General features: G+C 37.3%; 1 protein-coding gene across 3 annotated transcripts in view; it reads left to right on the forward strand.

Moving 5' to 3' along the window:
- The window catches only part of RAP1B (RAP1B, member of RAS oncogene family), a 45663-nt gene that overhangs the window by 16580 nt on the left and 7696 nt on the right, over positions 1–21387 (forward strand). For 2 of the 3 annotated variants that reach the window (XM_070370558.1, XM_070370557.1), the window contains exons 2-3: positions 19333–19414; positions 20423–20491. In XM_070370558.1, the coding sequence (XP_070226659.1) occupies positions 19358–19414; positions 20423–20491 (126 nt within the window). In that variant the 5' untranslated portion in view covers positions 19333–19357. Of the gene's footprint in view, positions 1–14027; positions 14102–19332; positions 19415–20422; positions 20492–21387 lie in introns of those variants that run through there. The other variant, XM_070370559.1, reaches the window with a different exon arrangement.

Below are 21387 nucleotides of genomic sequence, written 5' to 3' on the forward strand. Positions count from 1 at the left end.
GTGTCCAACTCTTTGCAACCCCATGGACTGTAGCCTGCCAGTCTCCTTCCATGGGATTTCCCAGACAAGGAGACTAGAGTGAGTTGCCGTTTCTTTCTCCAGGGGGCCTTCCTGACCCAGGGATCCAACCTGTGTCTCCTGCATTGTCAGGCAGGTTGTTTACCACTAAGCCTCCTCGAAAGCCCTATAACTGTTAGGACAGTTTAATAAATGCCTGGTAACTAGGTGATTGGCTTCAGAGGAGAGGAGTGTTGGGACACTTGGGCTTTTATTAAGTTTCTGAATATTACTTATTTTGGACAGACATTCTTTAATGTTCAAATAAAAATGCATTTGACTAATTATCTATTTGGAATATGTGTATTCCTTTATCAGAACGTAGTGGTACCTTTATCAGAACGTAGTGCTAAATTTTTTAACATCTGTCACATGATTAATGCTTTATTTAAATGTACTTTTTTATAAGATACAGCAAAATCCAAGGCAGCTTGAAATTTACCTCTTCAAGTGATTTAAGCTTGGACCATGGATTAACAGAGACTGTGTTTGTAAAGAAACATCTAGGGTAATGTGTGCATAGTCATTCCTGTGCAGGAATTAGCTTTTGTGTCTGTTCATGTTATGTAAATCAGAGTTTGGCTGAGAATATCTTTACTAGCAGGTGTATAACTTAAAGTGGCTACTAAAAATCCTTAGAAATTTTGTCAGCAGTTAAGCCATTGTGGGACAGAAACTATTCTGGGACATGCACTAAATAGTGTCCTTAATTTGAGGGCTAAAATAGGCTCTTTGGGGATAGTTTTTTTGGTTGTTATTCTTTTGTTATTTTTCTTGTTTTAAGAATGTGAATAGACTCCATTTGGTATTTTAGCTTTTTATGGTTCTTTTTGCCACCTTGTGAGACTTGAGGCTTATATCCTGGACCACATTGTTGTAGAAAAATTACTTGTTCCCTTAAAGCTAGTGTATCCAACATTAAGTCTTGTGTAGAAATGTAAAGAGGGATCTGGATGTTGAAAAAACGTGAGAAGACAAGAAAACAGGAACATTTACATTAAAGTTGAGAAGAGCTATATCCTTTTCACGTGAGAAAGAAATCTGCCCTTTTTTGCTTATAGTAGTTTTTATTGATTTTTAATAGATACATTTTATTTTTAGGCTAGACTTTCTTTTAAAAAATACGGAACAAACACTGGCAATAGTGTCACCATAGCAGTTGTATCTGTTCCTAGAGAAATCAGAAATAGGATGTAAGGTGCTTACTCTCCCATGTAAAAAGATAAAGAGGAAAAAGACAAAGTCGAAAGACACAGTGTAGGCAAATAATTTTTATATGTTATGGTTGGTTGTACAGTACAAGCTAGTCACTTGAGTGTTTTATACTGAGAAACTCATTAAGACTAGAAGGGTTTTTGGTTTTGTACAGCATTTTTTTCTGTTCCTATTTCTTTTTCTCATAAACAGGCAAAAGACTCCATCAGAGTTCATTTGATAAAGGTTGACAACTAAAATGATAAAACCTTAAAATTGAGATTTGTTGTTGTTAAGTCGCATCCGACTCTTTGTGACCCCATGGATTGCAGCACACCAGGCTTCCCTGTCCTTTACTGTTTGACAGAGTCCTTCCCTGTCTTGCAAACTCATGTCCTTTGAGTCAGTGATGCCTTCCAACCATCTCATTCTGTTGCCCCCTTCTCCTCCTGCCCTAGTCTTTCCCAGCATCAGGGTCTTTTCCAATGAGTTAGTTCTTTGCATCAGATGGCCAAATTATTAGAGCTTCAGCATCAGTCCTTCCAGTGAATATTCAGGGTTGATTTCCTTTAGGATTGACTAGTTTGATCTCCTTTAAGGGACTCTCAAGAGTCTTCTCCAGCATCACAGTTTGAAAGCATCAATTCTTCAGCACTTAGCCGCCTTTATGGTCCAAGTCTCATATCCATACATGACTACTGGAAAAACCATAGCTTTAACTGTATGGACCTTAGCTGGCAATGTGATGTCTCTGCTTTTTAGTATGCTGTCTAGGTTTGTCCTCCCAGGGAACAAGTATCTTTTAATTTCATGGCTGCAGTCACTCTCTGCTGTGACATTGGAGCCCAAGAAACTAAAGTCTCTCGCTGTTTGCATTTTTCACCATCTATTTGTCATGAAGTGATGGGACCAGATGCCATGATCTTGTTTTTTGAATGTTGAGTTCTAAGCCAGCTTTTTCACTCTCCTCTTTCACCTTCATCAAGAGGCTGTTTAGTTCCTCTATGTCCATTTGTTTGATCATGCTACATCTCATTTTCCTTTCCTCACCCATTCTAGTCTGTCCCCATGTTCTCTTGATTCTGACTTAGACATTTCCCAAGTATCCGTTCTCTTTATTCCTTCTATCACTGTCCTGACTTAAGTCGTGATCTTTTACCTGCACTAAACTATTTCCTAGAGTTCAGAAAACTAATACTCTTCTTCTGTTTTCTTTTAAAACACACATGTTCATTTTCCAACTTGGCAACTCTTTTTTGTTTCTCAGTTTCTTACAGAATACAGGTCAGGAGTCCCCATCCTCTTTGACCTGCCACCCTTTCCCATGTACTCATGATGTAATGAATTCTCATGCTAATCTTTTTTTCCCAGAATGCCCTCATCTCCCCGTGAATCTGCCTATGGTCTGGATTAAATATCCATTTAGGGAAACCTTGCCTAGCCATATCCTTGGTGGTGGTTTAGTCTCTCAAGTCGTGACCGACTCTTATAACCCTATGGACTGTATTCCTCCAGGCTTCCCTGACTGTGGGATTTCCCAGGCAAGAAGACTGGAGTGGGTTGCCATCTGCTTTTCCAAGGATTGGAAGAAGTGGGGATCTTCCTAGCCCAGGAATTGAACTCAGGTCTCCTGCATTGCAAGTGGTCTCTCGCAGTGTGGAAGACGTGGGTTTGGTTCCTGGGACTGGAAGATACCCTGGAAAAGGGAATGGCTACCCACTCCAGTATTATTGCTTGGAGAATTCCTTGGACAAGGAGGTTCATGGGCTGCAGTCCATGGGGTCACAAAGTGTTGGACACGACTAAGCATGTCCTTCTAGGCAGTCAGTTCTCTTCTGTGTAGTAGTATTTTGTTCTATAAACTCTACTTGATTGTGAGCTAACACAGTACAAATGCTATAAACATTTTTAAAAGCTACTGAAATATAGCTGTCATATTTGTTTTTTCTCAAGTTTCTGGAATGCCCTGCCTCTTTATCTTTGCAATTAAGGCTAACATCTCTCATCTGGTCATGAACATTCAAGTGTGTAATAAATTAATGTTTTCCCTTCATATTTGCATCCTATATCCCACTTTTTCCACATGAGAAATAATGAGAGCCCTTATAAGGTAATGGACTGGAGAGAATGGAATTGATTTCAGAGACATCAAGGTAGAATGGATCAGACTTGGTAATGGGGTGAAAAAGAGAGACAAATGACAACTCCCTGGGGTGTACGGTTTCCTAGTATACTGTAGTGTGCTTTTGAAGCCTTTCAGGTGCTTCAGGTTTTAAGCGCTGTAGACAGCCTAGGTTAAAAAAATTTAAGTACCATTGTGTTAAGCATTTTGCGTGGAATTAGTTACTTTGTTTGAATTTTTTTTAGCTTAAAGAAGTACTATTTTTTCCCATTTTCAGATGAGGAAATGAGGCACAGAGAGATTAAATTACATGACCAAGATCATTTAGCTAATAATAGGTGTTAGAACCAGCATTCTAACCTGGGTGATCTAAAATCTGTGCTCTTTAACTGTTGTTATATTTTCCTATTTTACCTTTGGTTTTTTTCCAATTTAAAATATAGTTAACTAAGGCCTCTTAGTTATGTGTATGTATGGAATTCTAAGATATGTAGCAAATAATAAAGCCAGTGTCCACACTGCGTTACCTAAATTCAGTTCGGCAAGCACAGCAAATCTTTGAGTCATTATGTATGCCTGTAGAATTTACAATTTACAGCTAGATCTGACAAGAGGTAAAAAGCTGACAGGTAATTTTTAGGACACGTCCGAGGACCTGGGGGACCAGGGGGGACACAAATCCAGCTGATAGAAACTAATAAGGTGATCTTGAGCCCCCATTAATTTATTCTTGCCTGCTTTTGAAACATTGTTGGGGTCTCCTTTTTTTGTGATTTTTTTTTTTTTTTTTTTTTGGTTCACTTAACTGCCCTGCTCATGTATTGACAAGAAATCTATTACGATTTCTTTATGTGGTTCTTCTGCAGTTGTCAGATTACTAATAGTTATACTCTAGTTAGTATATTCTCTCAGAGATGTCATCAGGTACTGAACTGAAAGGAAATGGAGTAAAAAGTTCAGTAATAAAACTGGAAACAGCTTAAATTGCACATCATAGTGTATGTTGAAATAAGCTTCATTTACAGACAATATTAATCCATGAAAAGTGTGAAAGGAAGAATTTTTTTCCTCTTGTGAAGTGTTATAAATACGGTCAGGCTAGAGAAAATGCTATGAACAGTTTGATGGTCTGCAAATTCTGTGCTTGAGTAGATTTAGAAATCTAGTTTACAAAAAAGGCCTTTTTCTTGGTGGAGTATAAAATTAGTAAGATTGCAAACATTTTCCATTTGTCCTCTCATATCAGTAGTATTTGTTTTTAAGTTACTGTTTATTTTGCAGTTCCCTGTTAGTAGTTGTTTGGTTTTGTTTGTTTGGGAGGGTGTTTTGTTTTTTGGCTGTGTTGTGAGATATGTAGGATCTTTGTTCCCCTACCAGGAATCGAACCGTGCCCCTGCACTGGGGGTGCAGAGTCTTAACCACTGGACCTTTCAGTTCCAGAAGCTCCAGACGTTTTATTTTTAAGAGACGGTATGAGTTAGTGGTTGGACATCTTAATTTTTCCTCCAAAAAGATAATTTTTTAATCTACTCAGAAGTTTTGTACTCTAACATTGTGTCTAAAAGATTAGTCCAGATTCTTTCAACATTTGAATTAGTTAATTTTATTTAAGAGTGAGAAGAGGGCACAGTAATCCTCTTTAGCTACTAAAATACTACTTTGGGAGTAGGAGGCAGAAAGGAGAAATCAAATATCTCTTCCAGAAAGTGTTCAGTGGGAGAGGTAGTGTCACTTGACTTTAGGAACCAGTAGTTAAGTGTTTTTACTTAGCCCTTTATAGTTTAAAATCACAGAATTTCAAATGGGAGTGGGGTAGGGGTATGAAGGGAGGGTTGTAGCTAAACAACTTGAGGATAGGAAAATCACTTGAATTACCAATGTTTTAGTAGACTTTTATTTATTTTTAATTGGAGGATAATTGGTTTACAATGTTGTGTTTGTTTCTGCCTTACATCAGCATGAATCAGCCACAGGTATATATATGTCCCCTCCCTCTTGAACTTCTGTCCCATCCTCTACCACCCTTCTTGGTTGTCACAGAACATTTGGTTGAGCTCCCTGTGTCACACAGCAATTTTGGGAGAATTTTAATTTGATTGTAGCTATTGGACACAACTGAGCAACTTCACCTTCTTTCTTTCACTTTCTTATAACCTACTTTCTACATTTATTAATGAGATTGATTTAAAGAACAAGATTATATAGAGTTGCTGCTGCTGCTAAGTCACTTCAGTCGTGTCCGACTCTGTGCGACCCCATAGAAGGCAGCCCACCAGGCTCCACTGGAGTGGGTTGCCATTTCCTTCTCCAATGCATGAAAGTGAAAAGTGAAAGTGAAAGTAAGAGTCGCTCAGTCGTGTCCAACTCTTAGCGACCCCATGGACTGCAGCCTACCAGGCTCCTCGTCCATGGGATTTTCCGGGCAAGAGCACTGGAGTGGGGTGCCATTGCCTTCTCCGATTATAGAGTTAAGAGCAGGCAAGTGTCTCTGGAACCCAAAAGTTGTTGGTTTTCGTACTGTTCCTGCTGTAGGGCATTTTGTTTTCAACTGAAGTTACAGTTCCTACCGGACAAGTATAAGAAACTAATTTTTTTTAATTGAATTTTTGAGATATATGCCCAGAGCATCTCATGTATGTATGTATGTATTTTTTTGGCTGCCCTGCATGGCATGCGGTATCTTGGTTCCCCAACCAGGGATTGAGCCTGTGTCCCCTGCAGTGGAAGTGCAGAGTGTTAACCACTGGACCACCAGGGAAGACCCTTAATTTGTGTTTAATGTCAGGATTTGTGTAATTCATTTTCCATTGGAATTCATGATAATCTGTCAACAACTAATGAACTTAAATGGCATTTTATCTAAAAATAGTTAACTTGTTGCTACTGCTGCTAAGTCACTTCAGTCATGTCCAACTCTGTGCGACCCCATAGGTGGCAGCCCACCAGGCTCCCCCGTCCCTGGGATTCTCCAGGCAAGAACACTGGAGTGGGTTACTATTTCCTTCTCCAGTGCATGAAAGTGAAAAGTGAAAGTGAAGTCGCTCAGTCGTGTCCGACTCGTAGCGACCCCATGGACTGCAGCCTACCAGGCTCCTCTGTCCATGGGATTTTCCAGGCAAGAGTACTGGAGTAGGGTGCCATTGCCTTCTCCGAGTTAACTTGTTAGTGGCCTTTAAAAATTGTTAAATATTTCTTTCCTTTGCTGAAATGAATTATTAGTCTTTAAGTCATTCTTTTGACAAACATTTCTGAACCAAATAGGGAACACCAAAATAAATACGGTAATGACTAAACATTTAAGGCTTTTATAGACAATATGTGTTCTTATTTAACCTGCCCATTAACTCTGTGAAAATTGGAATCACTGTTTTACAGGTAAAACACAAGCCTAGAAATCAGTGAAAACTCACTGGTAAATTGAATAAATAGCCAGTTTTCTAGATCTTCTTATTTCTGGAATCCATGTTTTACAACCCTGGACTGCAAAGGTAGTATAGTTTTTACTTTTATGGTATAAGGAGAAGTTAACTTTGGTCCTCAAACTTAGCTAAATGACTTCCTTATTGATAACTGAATTGGCCATAGTTGACTAAGGAAAGTTGCTAAAAATGTCAGTTGAGTATTTGTTTGGTTTCATCTTCTTAAAATATAGGATTGTTTTATTAAAACATAGGTCCATCATTAAAAAAAAAAAAAGAATATGTGTTTGCTTTTTAAGATAATCTTGATTTCAAGCATTTTCATGGTAACTTTATGGATACAATTTTGTTACTGGATTAATATAAACAAAGTTTACCAAGTTCCTTTGGTTTGATGGTGTATTGTATTTTATCTGGAATAGAAGTAAAGCAGTCTTTAATTAAAATCCATTATTCAGTGTTTTATCGGTCACCCTGGTGACATTTGGTCCCCACTCCACATTTTTGCATATTTTATATGTAAACTTTCCTCTTGCAATGACCTTTTGCTTCTTTTTATATTTTACTTCCCAGTCTTAATCCTTGTAATCAATATGTATAATCCTGTACAACCAATCTCTTCATTTGGGTTGATAGTTGAAGTATATTTCCTGAGGGAGAACCTCATGCCTAGGCCCTAATCTTAAATTAGTTTGAAAGAACCCTTGATTGACCTCACAAAACATTTTGGACTAGCATGCCAGAAGGAAGAAGAAAATGTATCTTGCCTTGGTGCCCAGTAGTATTGATAGATAGGACAGCAAATGAACAGGAAGATTGTCCTTATTGTTTCGAGCCTTTTTATTTAGCTTTATCTGTATTGTATTTGAAAGATAATTCTAAAATGTCTATAATTTTAAGCCTCCATTATGTAGTTAGGAAAAAAATATTTACATTATCATTAAATTTTATTACCAAAACAGAATTTCACAGTTGGCCCTTGAATAGCGTGAAGGTTTGGCAGACAAAAATTCAAGTATAACTTTACAGTCAGCCCTCAGCATCCAAGGAGTCAGCCCACCTCCAGTTGTGTGATACAGATTTATTTTCTTAAATAAGTGGACCCACATGGTTCAAACCCATGTTGTTCAATGGACAGTGATATATCATTTTATACTAATTAAGAAGGAGTATAACAGTAGGATACTTTAAAAAAAAATTATTTCTCTTTATAATTCTTCAAAACTTGATGTAACAATACATTTTGGAATTGAAAGGGACCTTAGAGTTCATTTTGTCCAGAAGTAAAAAAAAATACTGGTGACCCAGAGTCCAGATCTCCATAATTTTAAGTGTGTTGGTTTTCACAATATTCACAATTTTTAGATTTGGAATGACTTTAGCTGTATAAGTGTTCACTTTATTTGGCCATAATCCACACTATTCGCTAATAGTAACACCTTGCTCCTGGAGGCGTTTACATGCCTACAACTTTTAAAATAGAGCCACGCCTCTTAAATCAAAAGATAATATTGCTTTCTACAACCTTTTGTTTCCTCTTAGAAAGCAAAACAAGAGAGTGTATAATCAAGTTCTACAGTATTTGATGCAGCCTGTCAGAAAGAGGAGCAGTCACTATGGGCTGAGATGGTGTGAAAATACTTCAGATGTTTCTGACGTTACCCTCCTAAGGACTGCATCCCAAGTATTTGTGAGTCAGGAACATTCTGTCCTGGTCCATGTGTTATTTTTTCCTACAGTGAAGGATAACAATGAATATTCTCCTATATAGAGTTAGCAAAGAAAATCACCAAGGGGCATTTTGTGCATATTGAATAATGCTACCTCATAAGACCAACTGTGTTTGAAAAGTGACAGTGAAGTCGCTCAGTCATGTCCAACTCTTTGCGACCCCAGGGACGGTAGCCTACCAGGCTCTGCCGTCCATGGGATTTTCCAGGCAAGAGTCCTGGAGTGGGATGCCATTGCCTTCTCCAGGGGACCTTCCCAACCCAGGCATCGAACCTGGGTCTCCTGCATTGCAGACAGATGCTTTACCGTCTGAGCCACCAGAAATCCCATTTATACCCCAAATAGCAAAGGAAGGAAGGACATTGAAGTCTTGAGCTCTCTTGTGGATCCTAAACAAATGTCTATAACTATCTCAAATCCAAATTTAAGTTCAGCCACAAATTAATTGAACATCACCCCACCAAAGATGTTGATTTAAAAATACTGAGCAGAACAAAGCCTGATTGATAGTCTTTTGTTGAAAAATAGGATTTAATATCAATTTGTTGAAATGATTGAGTACTGAGCTAAATAGTACTTTGACTTTAAGTCCTTCATTACCACCCTGATTAAAATAATCTCTCCATTCCTTGCTATCTCCCTTAATTAGTTCTATAGTTTTTTCTCCATAGTACTTGTCAAATTACCATGTTTTATATTGATTTTATTTGTCTCAAACCACCACCCCCCCAGCTGTAAATTTTGGGGGCAGGGTATTTTATTCACTGCTTTATTCTGTTTGCCTGGAACAAAGCCTAACATGTAGAAGGTACTCATATATGCATGTTGAATATTGAGTGCTATAATACAGTAATCTTGATAGAAGGTGTTATTTCTTAGATTTTCTTTTTTAATTCTCAGGTTTTAGCACAATTCTCTGTTCTGAGTAGGTCTTCAGTATATGTCAACATGAACTAAAGAGCCAAGAGGTTTTTTACTGCATCTGTTTTTCATTTTGTAATGGTGTTTAAAGTTTCCTCGGTGTTTTTTGTTTGTTTGCTTGTTTGACTGCATCAGGTCTCAGTTGTGGCACATGGGATCTTGATTGTGTCATGTGTGATCTTTTGTTGGGGCACGCGGACTCTAGTTGTGGTGCATGGGCTCAGTAGTTTCTGCAGGTGGGCTCTCTAGTTGTGGCATGTAGGCTTAGTTGCTCCATGGCATCTGGGATCTTAGTTCCCCCACCAGGAGTCAAACCCATGTTCCCTGCACTGCAAGGCAGACTCTAACCACTGGACCACCAGGGAAGTCCCTCCCCAATGATTTTTAGATTTATAATCTTGTAGATCTTAATTAGGGGCAGTAATATCTGACCTTGGGTGTGCCCTGAGTCTTATTAATGAAGAATATTATATGCAACGTGTGTGTGTATGCACACGTATGTGTGCAGTCTCAGTCATGTCTGACTCTGTGACCCCATGGACTGTAATTCACCAGGCTCCTCTGTCCATAGAATTTTCCAGGCAAGAATAGTGAAGTGGGTTGACATTTCCTACTCCAGGGTATCTTCCTGACCCAGGGATCAAACCAATATCTCTTGCGTCTCCTGCATTGATAGGTAGGTGGGTTCTTTACCACTGCACCATGTGGGAAGCCCATTATATGTAATACAGAATAGTAAATATTTTTATCAATATTTTATAATTATTATTCATTGTGAGTTGAGTGATTGGCTAAACTTGGCATTTGTGAGTTTATATTGGCCACCTTTTTTCCCCTGGTTTTATTGAGATAAAATTGGTGTACAGCACTGTAAAAGTTTCAGGTGTTCAGCATAATGAATTGACTTAGATACACTGTGAAATGATTACCACAAGTTAGTGAACATCCATTGTCTCATATACATAGAAAATTAAAGTGTTTTTCCTTGTAATGAGATCTCTTACGATTTACTCTGTTAAGAACTTTTATATAACATAAGCAGTGTTAGTTTTATTTATACTACCTTTATACCTTCTGACTGCCTTCGTGTACTCCCCCCCCCTTTTTTTAATTCCAACAGATTTCACCATTTTTAAGTTATAATAACATGCTACAATTACAAGACAACTCCATGACTCCTTTTTCACCTTCTGGCTTTCATTTTCATTTGTGTATTATAAATTTACTGTTTATTAGTAATAAAACTGTCAGAAGAAAAACTACATCTTAAAATGATTCAAAATACTGATAGATTAGTGTATATTAATATATATATATATATAACATTTTGTATTGACAGCGAGAGTTTCCTGTAAGATACATTCCAGTTTCAGAGATGTTAAAATATATTTTAAAAATGCCTCTTAGATTTTAGTAGAATATAGTAAGTATAGCGAAATTTATAATATAGTTCAGTTAGTTTTTAACATAACGTATTCCAAACTGGTTGTAGTAATAGGAGGACTAAATTATGGATGGAAACCCACATATGATTGGAAAATAGTTTTAGCCTATGCATTGTATCTTTTTGCCTACCTAGAAGAAACTTTCTATTAATAAACTAGACAAAAACTGAATAGCAGTGCTCCTCCTACTTTCTTAGTGTTTTATTAAACTAGTAGGTAAAAGGGTAGAGCAGTGATTCTCAGATGAGGGAACATCAGTTCTGCTACACTGTATCGAGCAGTAGCCCAGACCATTGCTATTACAATTATTTTTAAAGCTATCTTTTACTGATTATTACTATGTGCAAGGACTCTTGAGGGAAATTACCACATTTCATATGCCAGTCATTGTTTGAGGTTCTGGGGATATAATAAAAGACAAACATTGTCATTTTTGTGGAGTTTACGTTCTTGTATATCCATCTCACAACCTTACCGAATAGGCATTACTGTCTCCATTTTCCCTGTAAGGAAAGTGAAGCTCTAAAAGGTTTCATGACTTGCCAAAGATTATACAAAATCAGGATTTAAAATGTAGATGCTATGAACCACTGTTCATAGCATGACAGCTATGCTGTCAAAATTGTCCTTCTTTGGGGTTCAGTGAATGAGAACAATTGTTTTCAGTGACTCAAACAACAATTATCATAACCCCTTTGAAATTCTGATATAACTCTACCCATCTTAAAATTATGCATGAAATTTTGAAAACTGAACTAATGGCTATTGCCAACCAGTCGGATTTGGCATTCATAATGAAATCCTCTTTTTATCTTTGGCTTAGAATCTGTAAACAGTTTTTCAAAGCTGGTGTAGTATAAGGCACAGATTTGAAAAATAGGTATTAGTTCCAGTCTTGGCTTTTTTATTTTATTTTTTTTAAGGAAAATACTATCCGAAGAGTTGGTACTTAGTAGGATTTAAATAAAAATATTTTGCTTTTTTGTCCATATAAGGAAACATTGGCAAAAAAATTAATGAAAGAGGATGACTTAACTTCATTTGTGGTTCCTTCTTATCAGTGTTCTTGTTAGAAAGCTGCTTATTAGTAAGTTAAATGTGTTTTGTCACTGTGTTTTTGTATTTGAAAGTCTGTTGATAATTTTCATATTTCCTACTTGAAAATTTGAAAAGTTTTCAATTTCTTGTGAACTTAGGGCTCTGCAGTTAAAATTCTTGTTTGTGTTACTAAAATTAAATTGATAAGTGTTATTTATAATTTCCACAAGCTGGAAACAAACCAAATATCCATGAGCTGGTGAATGGATAAAGATAATATGATCTATATCCATACTATGCTTTTTATCAATAATAAATAGAAGGAACAAATTACTAATAAAGCAGTAATGTGGGTGAACCTGTCTCATTCTAGCAATAAGTAATACTATGGATAAATGAAGCAACTAGGAAGAAAGAAGGACCCTAGTCATCTCATTAAGAAATGTAATTCCCAGAAATGTTTACTTTTTATAGTATGTACAAGTGTCCTCTTTCACAGCTTCCCATTTCTTAGAAAACAAAAACCTTTTGGTTTAGTTTTTCTTTCTAGCTTGTTTACTTTGTGAGGATCTCTGAAAATGCTCAACTACTGTAGAGTTGCCAGTTTTTCATTTTCAGTTTCCTGTTCAGGTCTTTAGACCATTTACAGAAAGAAAGAACATGTTTCTCTTTCAAATTTCCTGAAGTTAATTTTTTAATTTTGTTTCCTGTGTTCATTTTGTTTATAGTTTTAAATGTTGACCAATCTACCCCTGAAATAGTATATTTCCTAAATAGATTTTTCTTCTCTCGAGGCCAGTTTTTTTTAATGTGCTGGACTGTTTGAATCTGGTCTTTACTGTCCTGCTCTTAATCTCTTTCTTCTATGATAAAATTAAGTACTTAGTAATTCAGTTGGGATTCTACAACAAATTTCTGTTTGTCTACCTGAGATTTAGAAAAATCTTTAAACATTACTCCAACTAAACTCTAGACCAGTTTTTAAATTCAGTTTCTACAGCTCTGACTTCTTTCTACTCCAGCAATTTAAGACATTTCTTTGCTAAAAAACTGTCAAGAAAGGTAGTGCATTTCAGTGGTATGGTCAAGGAGTAAGTGGAATAGAAAGGCATTTTGGGAAGTATAAAAAGACAATTGTTCAGAGAGGGTAGGTTTCCAAAGGTTTGAGCAGGGGAGTAAAGGAAGGCTGTCTTAGTCATCTTATTTTGACTCTTTGGAATACCAATTAGAGGAGTTGATTATTGAATGTTATTTTTTCTCATAATTTTTGTGTGTTTATAATTCCTTTGAAAGTGTTAATTTTTACATTTTAAAAGTTGGCCGTAAGTCCTGTTGTTACGCTGTATGTAGTTGTCAAAGTCCCCATTTTTGTAATTTACCGATGTAAGTGCAAGAGTCAAAAGATTATATTGGAAGTTTATAAAAGACACAGAAGTTTTTCCTAGAAAAGGTATGGCCTTGACAAATAAGAAAGAGATCACTAGAGTCAAAAAAAAAAGGGTGTTGGGGTAATTAACTGGAAAGAGATACATTGGGAACTGTTTGGATAATGGAAGTGTTTTAAATGTTAATGAGAGATGTGTTTGAGGTTGGAGGGTATTGTCATATGCCAAAATTCATTTAACTGTATGCTTAAGATCTACTTGTTTACTGGATGTAAGTTATTCCTCAATATGATATAAAGTGAAAATGAAAGTAAGTGAAAGTAAAGGTCGCTCAGTTGTGTCTGACTCTTTGCGACACAGTCCATGGAATTCTCCAGTCCAGAATACTGGAGTGGGTAGCCTTTCCCTTCTCCAAGGGATCTTCCCAACCCAGGGATCGAACCCAGGTCTCCTGCATTGCAGGTGGATTCTTTACCAGCTGAGCCATAAGGGAAGCCCAAGAATACTGGAGTGGGTAGCCTATCCCTTCTCCAGGGTATCTTCCCAACCCAGGAATCAAACCGAGGTTTCCTGCATTGCAGGCGGATCTTTACCAACTGAGCTATGAGGGAATATGATATGATATAAGTGTGCTTTTAATTTTTTTTTTCCGTTGAGGCGTTTTATTTTCATATTTGTATTATCCCTAGAAAAAGAATCCCAGGAATTTCTCTCCTGTGTTTTTATCTTGCTTCTTCATGGTCCGTGATGCCAGCTGAAGTTGTCAGTTCAGTGAAACCATACTGACAGGTTAGGAGCATATTATTCTGCCATTTTTCTAGATCTTTTAGTGGCACCTCAAATCTAGGGGCTGATCACTCCACACTTGTTTGACCTGCCTGTGAGGTTCACAACAGTTTTCTCAACTCTGCAATCATTGATTTCAAATTCACTAGTGTAATCATCGGAGAAGGTGATGGCACCCGACTCCAGTACTCTTGCCTGGAAAATCCATGGACGGAGGAGCCTGGTAGGCTGCAGTCTATGGGGTCCCTAAAAGTCGGACACGACTGAGCAACTTCACTTCCACTTTTCACTTTCATGCATTGGAGAAGGAAATGGCAACCCACTCCAGTGTTCTTGCCTGGAGTATCCCAGGGACGGCGGAGCCTGGTGGGCTGCCGTCTATGGGGTCGCACAGAGTCAGACACGACTGACGCGACTTAGCAGCAGCAGCAGTGTAATCATGCTTCATTATCATATTAGCACAGACACCTACTGGAGCAAGCCTAGTAAGAAGCTGGCACTTGCCTCTCCTTTCAGCATTATTGATGCTCTTGAGAACATCAACTGGGACTTTCGTGTGCACCATTATAGCAGCACAGAAAGAGTTTAAAAAATTCTTTTTAACAAATGTGTTCTTACAAACAGATCTTCAGGTCTCTTGACCAAGCAGAAGTTAGGGAGGTGCCCCATAATTAGCCCCACAGTTCATGACCCTGTAATGCTGTCATGAAAGTGAGTGACCCACGGTGAAGTTTGGCCCATCACTCACCTTTGCCTAAATTGGTCACTGATTGTACTCATCTTCAACCTTTAGTGCTTGGGGCCAGTTTGAATTTCACTGGAGGCTTTTCAGACCTACGTGTCCATCCATTCCAAACAGCTCTCCTTTATACAGTGAATGTAAACAAAACAGTTCAGGACAAAACAGAACATGAGACAAAATTTTGCACAAGTAGACTAACAAAAAACAAAGCAAGTAGCTGAAGAATTATGAACTAATGGCAAAAATATGTATTAAATAGTACACTCCAGGCCAAAATCAAAAGCCTAAATTGCCTTATACAAAAACCTACTTGGTATAAATCCTAGAATAACAGATTTAACAGTGTGAGTTCAAGGGACTGATTGGAGCTCCCATCATTGTCGTTACTGACTCATGTGATAGCAAAATCTAAGAACAAACAAGTTGAACACAGGCAGCCCATTCAGTACGCTTGTTTGTCTGAGGGCATCATTTGGAATGATGCCAGCTGAGGATCTTAAGTGGACTATCAAAGAATGAGCAACACCATTCAATAGCTGAAGTTATTGATTACTTAAGGAAAAGCTACCCTGGTCTGATATTGCCTGCCCTGAACAGAGCAGACTACTAGTCTTACAGAGTCTTTAGGGAATTTCAAAGTCCAAAGATCCACAAACTTTCAAAGGCAGGAATGAATTAATTACCAACTGTAAAAGCAGTGTCAGTCAAGTGAGACAGTTGCTGATTGTTGGCATTTTGCTGGGTGTTCACTGAAGTCTCTCTCTTTTTTTTTTTAAGTTATAACAATTGCAAAGAAGTGAATCAAAAAGTGGCACAGCCCAGCTACCTAAAGGATAAAAGATGCAGGGAAATAAGTCTGTTTGTGTTAAAGTTAATTGATTTGCTCTTTGGGATGCTGTTTAGTAAATAATTGACCCCAAAGTTACCATGTTCCCTCTAGCTGGGTTAAGAAACACAAATTTGAAGGTGTCTTTCATTAGAGTCCTAAGTTTATTCTTAAATATTTCTCAAATATTAATGTAGGTCTGTGTGGTTGGATAATGTCTACATGGAACTGAATAGAATTACCACCTAAGTAATCCTATTTTTAAATGACTTTAAAATAAATAAATCTGACTTCAGCTACACATTTACAGAAAACAACTTATTTGTCATAAATTAAATGCACACTACCATGTGGGATATTCTTGAAACTGAAAGGTGGTTCAACTTTTATTTAATATCTTTTTTCATGAAATATCTGGTAAGAACTGTGCAGTTCACAAAAATTAAGGAGACAGTGTTCCAGGACTGGAGAGAAGTGTTTAGGAATGATAAGTTCACTAAGTTTAGAAATAAAATATAGCAACTAGTAAGTGGGAAAGTTAGCAACTGACTTTTTTGGTATTTTTTTAATTTGGTCTCTTCCAGCTCCCCCAATCCCCACCCCCCAATTAAGGAATGGAGAAAAATATAGTACGTGATCTATGTATTTAAAGGCACAAGTGAAGGAGAAATTTTTGAAAAGTCGTCCTTGGTATTAAACACGGCATCCTAAGGAGAAATAAAAGGATGGCATGTAGTAGTAGTGTTCGTTGCTCAGTCGTGTCCTACCCTTTGGCAACCCCATGGACTGTAGCCCTGTTCGAGGCTCCTCTGTCCATGGAATTCTCCAGGCAAGAATACTGAAGTGGATTGCCACTTCCTTCTCTGGGGGATCTTCCCAACCTAGGGATCGAACCTAGGGATCGAACCCAGGTCTCCTGGGTCTTCTGCGTTGCTGGGAGATTCTTTTACCATCTGAGCTACCAGATAGATAAAGCACAGGATTTCTTCCAAGAGTATGGACCAGAAGGAAAGAACATATAAAGAGGTTTAATACAAAGAAATATGTCAAAGTGAGCCCATTCCATGAAACTGGACCACTTTCTAACACCATACACAAAAATAAACTCAAAATGGATTAAAGATCTAAACATAAGACCAGAAACTATAAAACTCCTAGAGGAGAACATAGGCAAAACACTCTCCGACATACATCACAGCAGGATCCTCTATGACCCACCTCCCAGAATATTGGAAATAAAAGCAAAAATACACAAATGGGACCTAATTAACCTTAAAAGCTTCTGCACATCGAAGGAAACTATTAGCAAGGTGAAAAGACAGCCTTCAGAATGGGAGAAAATAATAGCAAATGAAGCAACCGACAAACAACTAATCTCAAAAATATACAAGCAACTCCTACAGCTCAACTCCAGAAAAATAAACGACCCAATCAAAAAATGGGCCAAAGAACTAAAGAGACATTTCTCCAAAAAAGACATACAGATGGCTAACAAACACATGAAAAGATGCTCAACATCACTCATTATCAGAGAAATGCAAATCAAAACCACTATGAGGTACCATTTCACACCAGTCAGAATGGCTGCGATCCAAAAGTCTACAAATAATAAATGCTGGAGAGGGTGTGGAGAAAAGGGAACCCTTTTACACTGTTGGTGGGAGTGCAAACTAGTACAGCCACTATGGAGAACAGTGTGGAGATTCCTTAAAAAACTGGAAATAGAACTGCCTTATGATCCAGCAACCCCACTGCTGGGCATACACACTGAGGAAACCAGAAGGGAAAGAGACACGTGTACCCCAATGTTCATCGCAGCACTGTTTATAATAGCCAAGACATGGAAGCAACCTAGATGTCCATCAGCAGATGAATGGATAAGAAAGCTGTGGTACATATACACAATGGAGTATTACTCAGCCATTAAAAAGAATACATTTGAATCAGTTCTAATGAGGTGGATGAAACTGGAGCCTATTATACAGAGTGAAGTAAGCCAGAAAGAAAAACATAAATACAGTATACTAACATATATATGGAATTTAGAAAGATGGTAACAATAACCCGGTATACTGAGACAGCAAAAGAGACACTGATGTATAGAACAGTCTTATGGACTCTGTGGGAGAGGGAGAGGGTGGGAAGATTTGGGAGAATGGCAATGAAACATGTAAAAAATATCATGTAGGAAACGAGTTGCCAGTCCAGGTTTGATGCATGATGCTGGATGCTTGGGGCTGGTGCACTGGGACGGCCCAGAGGGATGGTATGGGGAGGGAGGAGGGAGGAGGGTTCGGGATGGGGAATACATGTATACCTGTGGTGGATTCATTTTGATATTTGGCAAAACTAATACAATTATGTAAAGTTTAAAAATAAAATAAAATTAGAGAAAAAAAAAAAAAAAAGTGAGCCCATTCTTAATTGACTGACGTTCAGAAGTAAGAGGCTATCAATAATAGGCTGATCACAGAAGCATATTCACTAAAGTAAATGGTTATTGGTGGGTTAAATGTGTTCAGACCAGTCCTGGTATTGTGTTACTATAAGTAAAGAACTGTCATCTCTTGATTGAAGAGGATTTAAAGCCTGGTCTGGTGGCTACTTTTGTACCATAGCCACTGGCAAATTATTATTTTTTTCCCTAGAAATGTGGGAGCTTTGTATTCTCATGTTATTCCCCATCCTGGAAACTTTCAGGAGCTTCTTTCTCTCTCAATAGTAAGCTGAAATTTTAAAATGATGAGCCTTGCTATGGATTGTTTCTTTTAGGTTTTATGTTTATTTGATTTCCCCTGTTTCATCATACCGAACACTCAGTAGACTTTTATCGGTCTGGACACTCATGTTCTTGAGATTTACTTTTGATTCTCTGTGCCACCCCAACCACACACCACCCTCAACCTTCTCTCACACACACACGCACACAAACTTCAGTAATAGATATTTGGTCAACTTTCTCTGCTAACTCATTTACCATTTATGTATCTCAGAGGCCAGCAAGTTTTTTCTGTGAATGCTTCATATTAATAGTAAATATTTTAGACTCTGTGGACCAGATAGCTTCTGTTAAAAGGACTTAACTCTGCCATTACAAGACAGCAGCCACAGACAATACACAAATGAATGGATGTGGCTGTATTTCAATAAAGCTTTATGTACAAAAACAGGGGGTTGGATTTGTTTGCAAATCCCTCGTCTGTCCTGTTCATCTTTACCAGAAAGTTAGCTCAGTTGAGGGCAGGAATTTTATTTGCTGTTCATTGGGGATATCCTTGTACTTAGTAGACCTCAAGTACTTGTGATTCAGGATTACAGGTGGTTCAGAAAAGAGATAACATGTCTATCACTGCCATCTTTTAGCCAACAGAATGCCCCTTAATTCAGTTTTTCAGTGCCCCCCCTTTTTTCTTGATAGAGTATTTTATAGTAACTGAATATAGGATAGGACTAAGAATCACGTCTAGAATTCTGCAATTTCTTTCTTGTGATGTTTTATAAAGAGCCCTACCAGTAGCATCTTTTAGTAAGTTTGTTTATGAAATGCTCCATCTTGGTATGGTATAGTAGTCATTTTAAATAAATGCTTGAATGTTTTGTTTATATAAGAGGCACATGAATGCAAAGATATTACTTAAGAATTCTTTTTTTTTTTTTCTTAATAAGGTACTAGCTTTTATAAGTTTGCACCATGCGTGAGTATAAGCTAGTCGTTCTTGGCTCGGGAGGCGTTGGAAAATCTGCTCTGGTAAGACATTCTCACTGTACCCAAGCTATTCACTCTTAAGACATGTTCTTTTTCTGTTGAGTGTTAGGGTTTGCTTATTTTTTTTGTTAAGGTGAAATCTCATTGATTTTAGAAGTAATATATTTTTCTTATAATTTAGTCAACTTTTAGTTGTATCTGAGTAGATCATATTCTCTCTTCAACATGGGCTCCAGACCAGAATACAATTTGGACTTAAGCCCAGTTTGGGCTTCAGCACATACAAGCCTATGTCTGTCTGCATTTCAGAGCAAGATAGAAATAAATTTTGGTCCATTTCATTGTGAGTCGGCTTAAAATATAAATTTTATGTTATAAAAATTGAATAACTATATTTTTAAAACTTTTTTCAAAGTTTACCTTTGACTGTCCCACAGTGTTTTTTATATCAAGAAATAGTAAAGTAAGAAGGAAGACACAACTTGACAATGGTAGGTAGGAAGGGGAGAAACTTAGGGGAAGAAACTTGGTGAATAGTTCAGAGTTCAGCAAAGCCCCACCTCAAGATAGACTGACCATCTTACTTTGCCATTTATTTGTCACATAAACACCCAGCACAGAATTTGACTTGCTTGGATCAAACTGAGAAGTGTGTACAATGGAGTATGAACTGTGTTTTCATTTGTAAATATATCCAAAGTGATGGGGAGGCATTGTGAGTGTGCACGTATGTGTGTTCACCAAATAATTAGCCACTTTCTAACTAAAATTCACATTTAGGCCCTAAAACTGAAATAGGAACCATTTAACAATTTTTAAATATATGAGCTCTAAATTTAGACCTACCCATAACAGAATGTTATGATTATTAATTTTTTAAAAAAGCTTTCTGAAGTAATTTTCCCACCAAATATTTATGTTCAAAGGTAGTTGTGGTTATTTTTTTTTTTATCAGTGGTATAACTACTTAAGTGAAATTAATATTTTTGAATGTGCAGACTTGGATTTGTTCTTTTTGAGGGAGTATAATGGTATGTTAATTTTTTTCAGACTGTACAGTTTGTTCAAGGAATTTTTGTTGAAAAATATGATCCTACGATAGAAGATTCTTATAGAAAGGTATGTTACTTTAGAAGGCCTTTGCTTTCAACTTTACTGTAAACATAAATTATTGTTTTTAGCTTAATAAATATTAAATGTTGTCTATAGAGTATAGGATGAGGAACAGAGTTAATTTATAAAATTAGTGGGTAGAACTCACATCTGACTATTTCCTGGCATTGCATGTTTACCAAGAATCTTAATCACTCTTGCTTTATCTCTCTTTCTTGCTCACAAAGAATTTTAGGTTTACACTGACCCCCAAGTTGTAATTTGTTGCTATTTGACTTTAGAGTGGAGACATCCACTTCAGGTGGTAGTTCCATGTTTCTCCCCTCTTTCTGCCCACCAAAGACTTGAATGACTCTCAGGCTCCCTGCTTTTTATATAAAGATGTAAGTACAAAAGTCTCCCTAACCTTCCTATTTACAATTCCTTGAGAAAGTTCCACTGCTCATAATAGTAGAAAAGTTTATTTCTAAGTTCATTTATATAACACGTGACAATAAAACTTAATATGCAGACATTTTTAATTTAGAAGGGAGAGAATTACCCGCCACCTTAAAGCAGCCAGCCTGGCCCCTGCTGCGGTGCAGACACTGTGTTTCCATTCCTCTTCTGTGTCCACAGTCTGCTAAAACTAGAAACCCTTTCTGGACCCCAGCTCTGAGGCAGCATTACTCTTTTTTCTGCATCTGTATCTTTTTTTCCTAGGAAATGTTAGGTTTAAAGGGTAACAGGGATATATAGATATATAATTTATTTGATAGCTGTCCTTCCTTGCTACCAAAAACTTTGTTCCAATATAGTGAAGGGGATGTAGTTATAAGCAAAAGGAAAGTATATCTAAAGCGTGGCAGAATTTATATAGATAGTTACTTCTGACATTATTGGAACTATTACTGCATTAAATA

Source organism: Bos mutus, chromosome 5 (genome assembly GCF_027580195.1).
Source record: "Bos mutus isolate GX-2022 chromosome 5, NWIPB_WYAK_1.1, whole genome shotgun sequence".
NCBI classification, from domain to species: Eukaryota; Metazoa; Chordata; class Mammalia; order Artiodactyla; family Bovidae; genus Bos; species Bos mutus.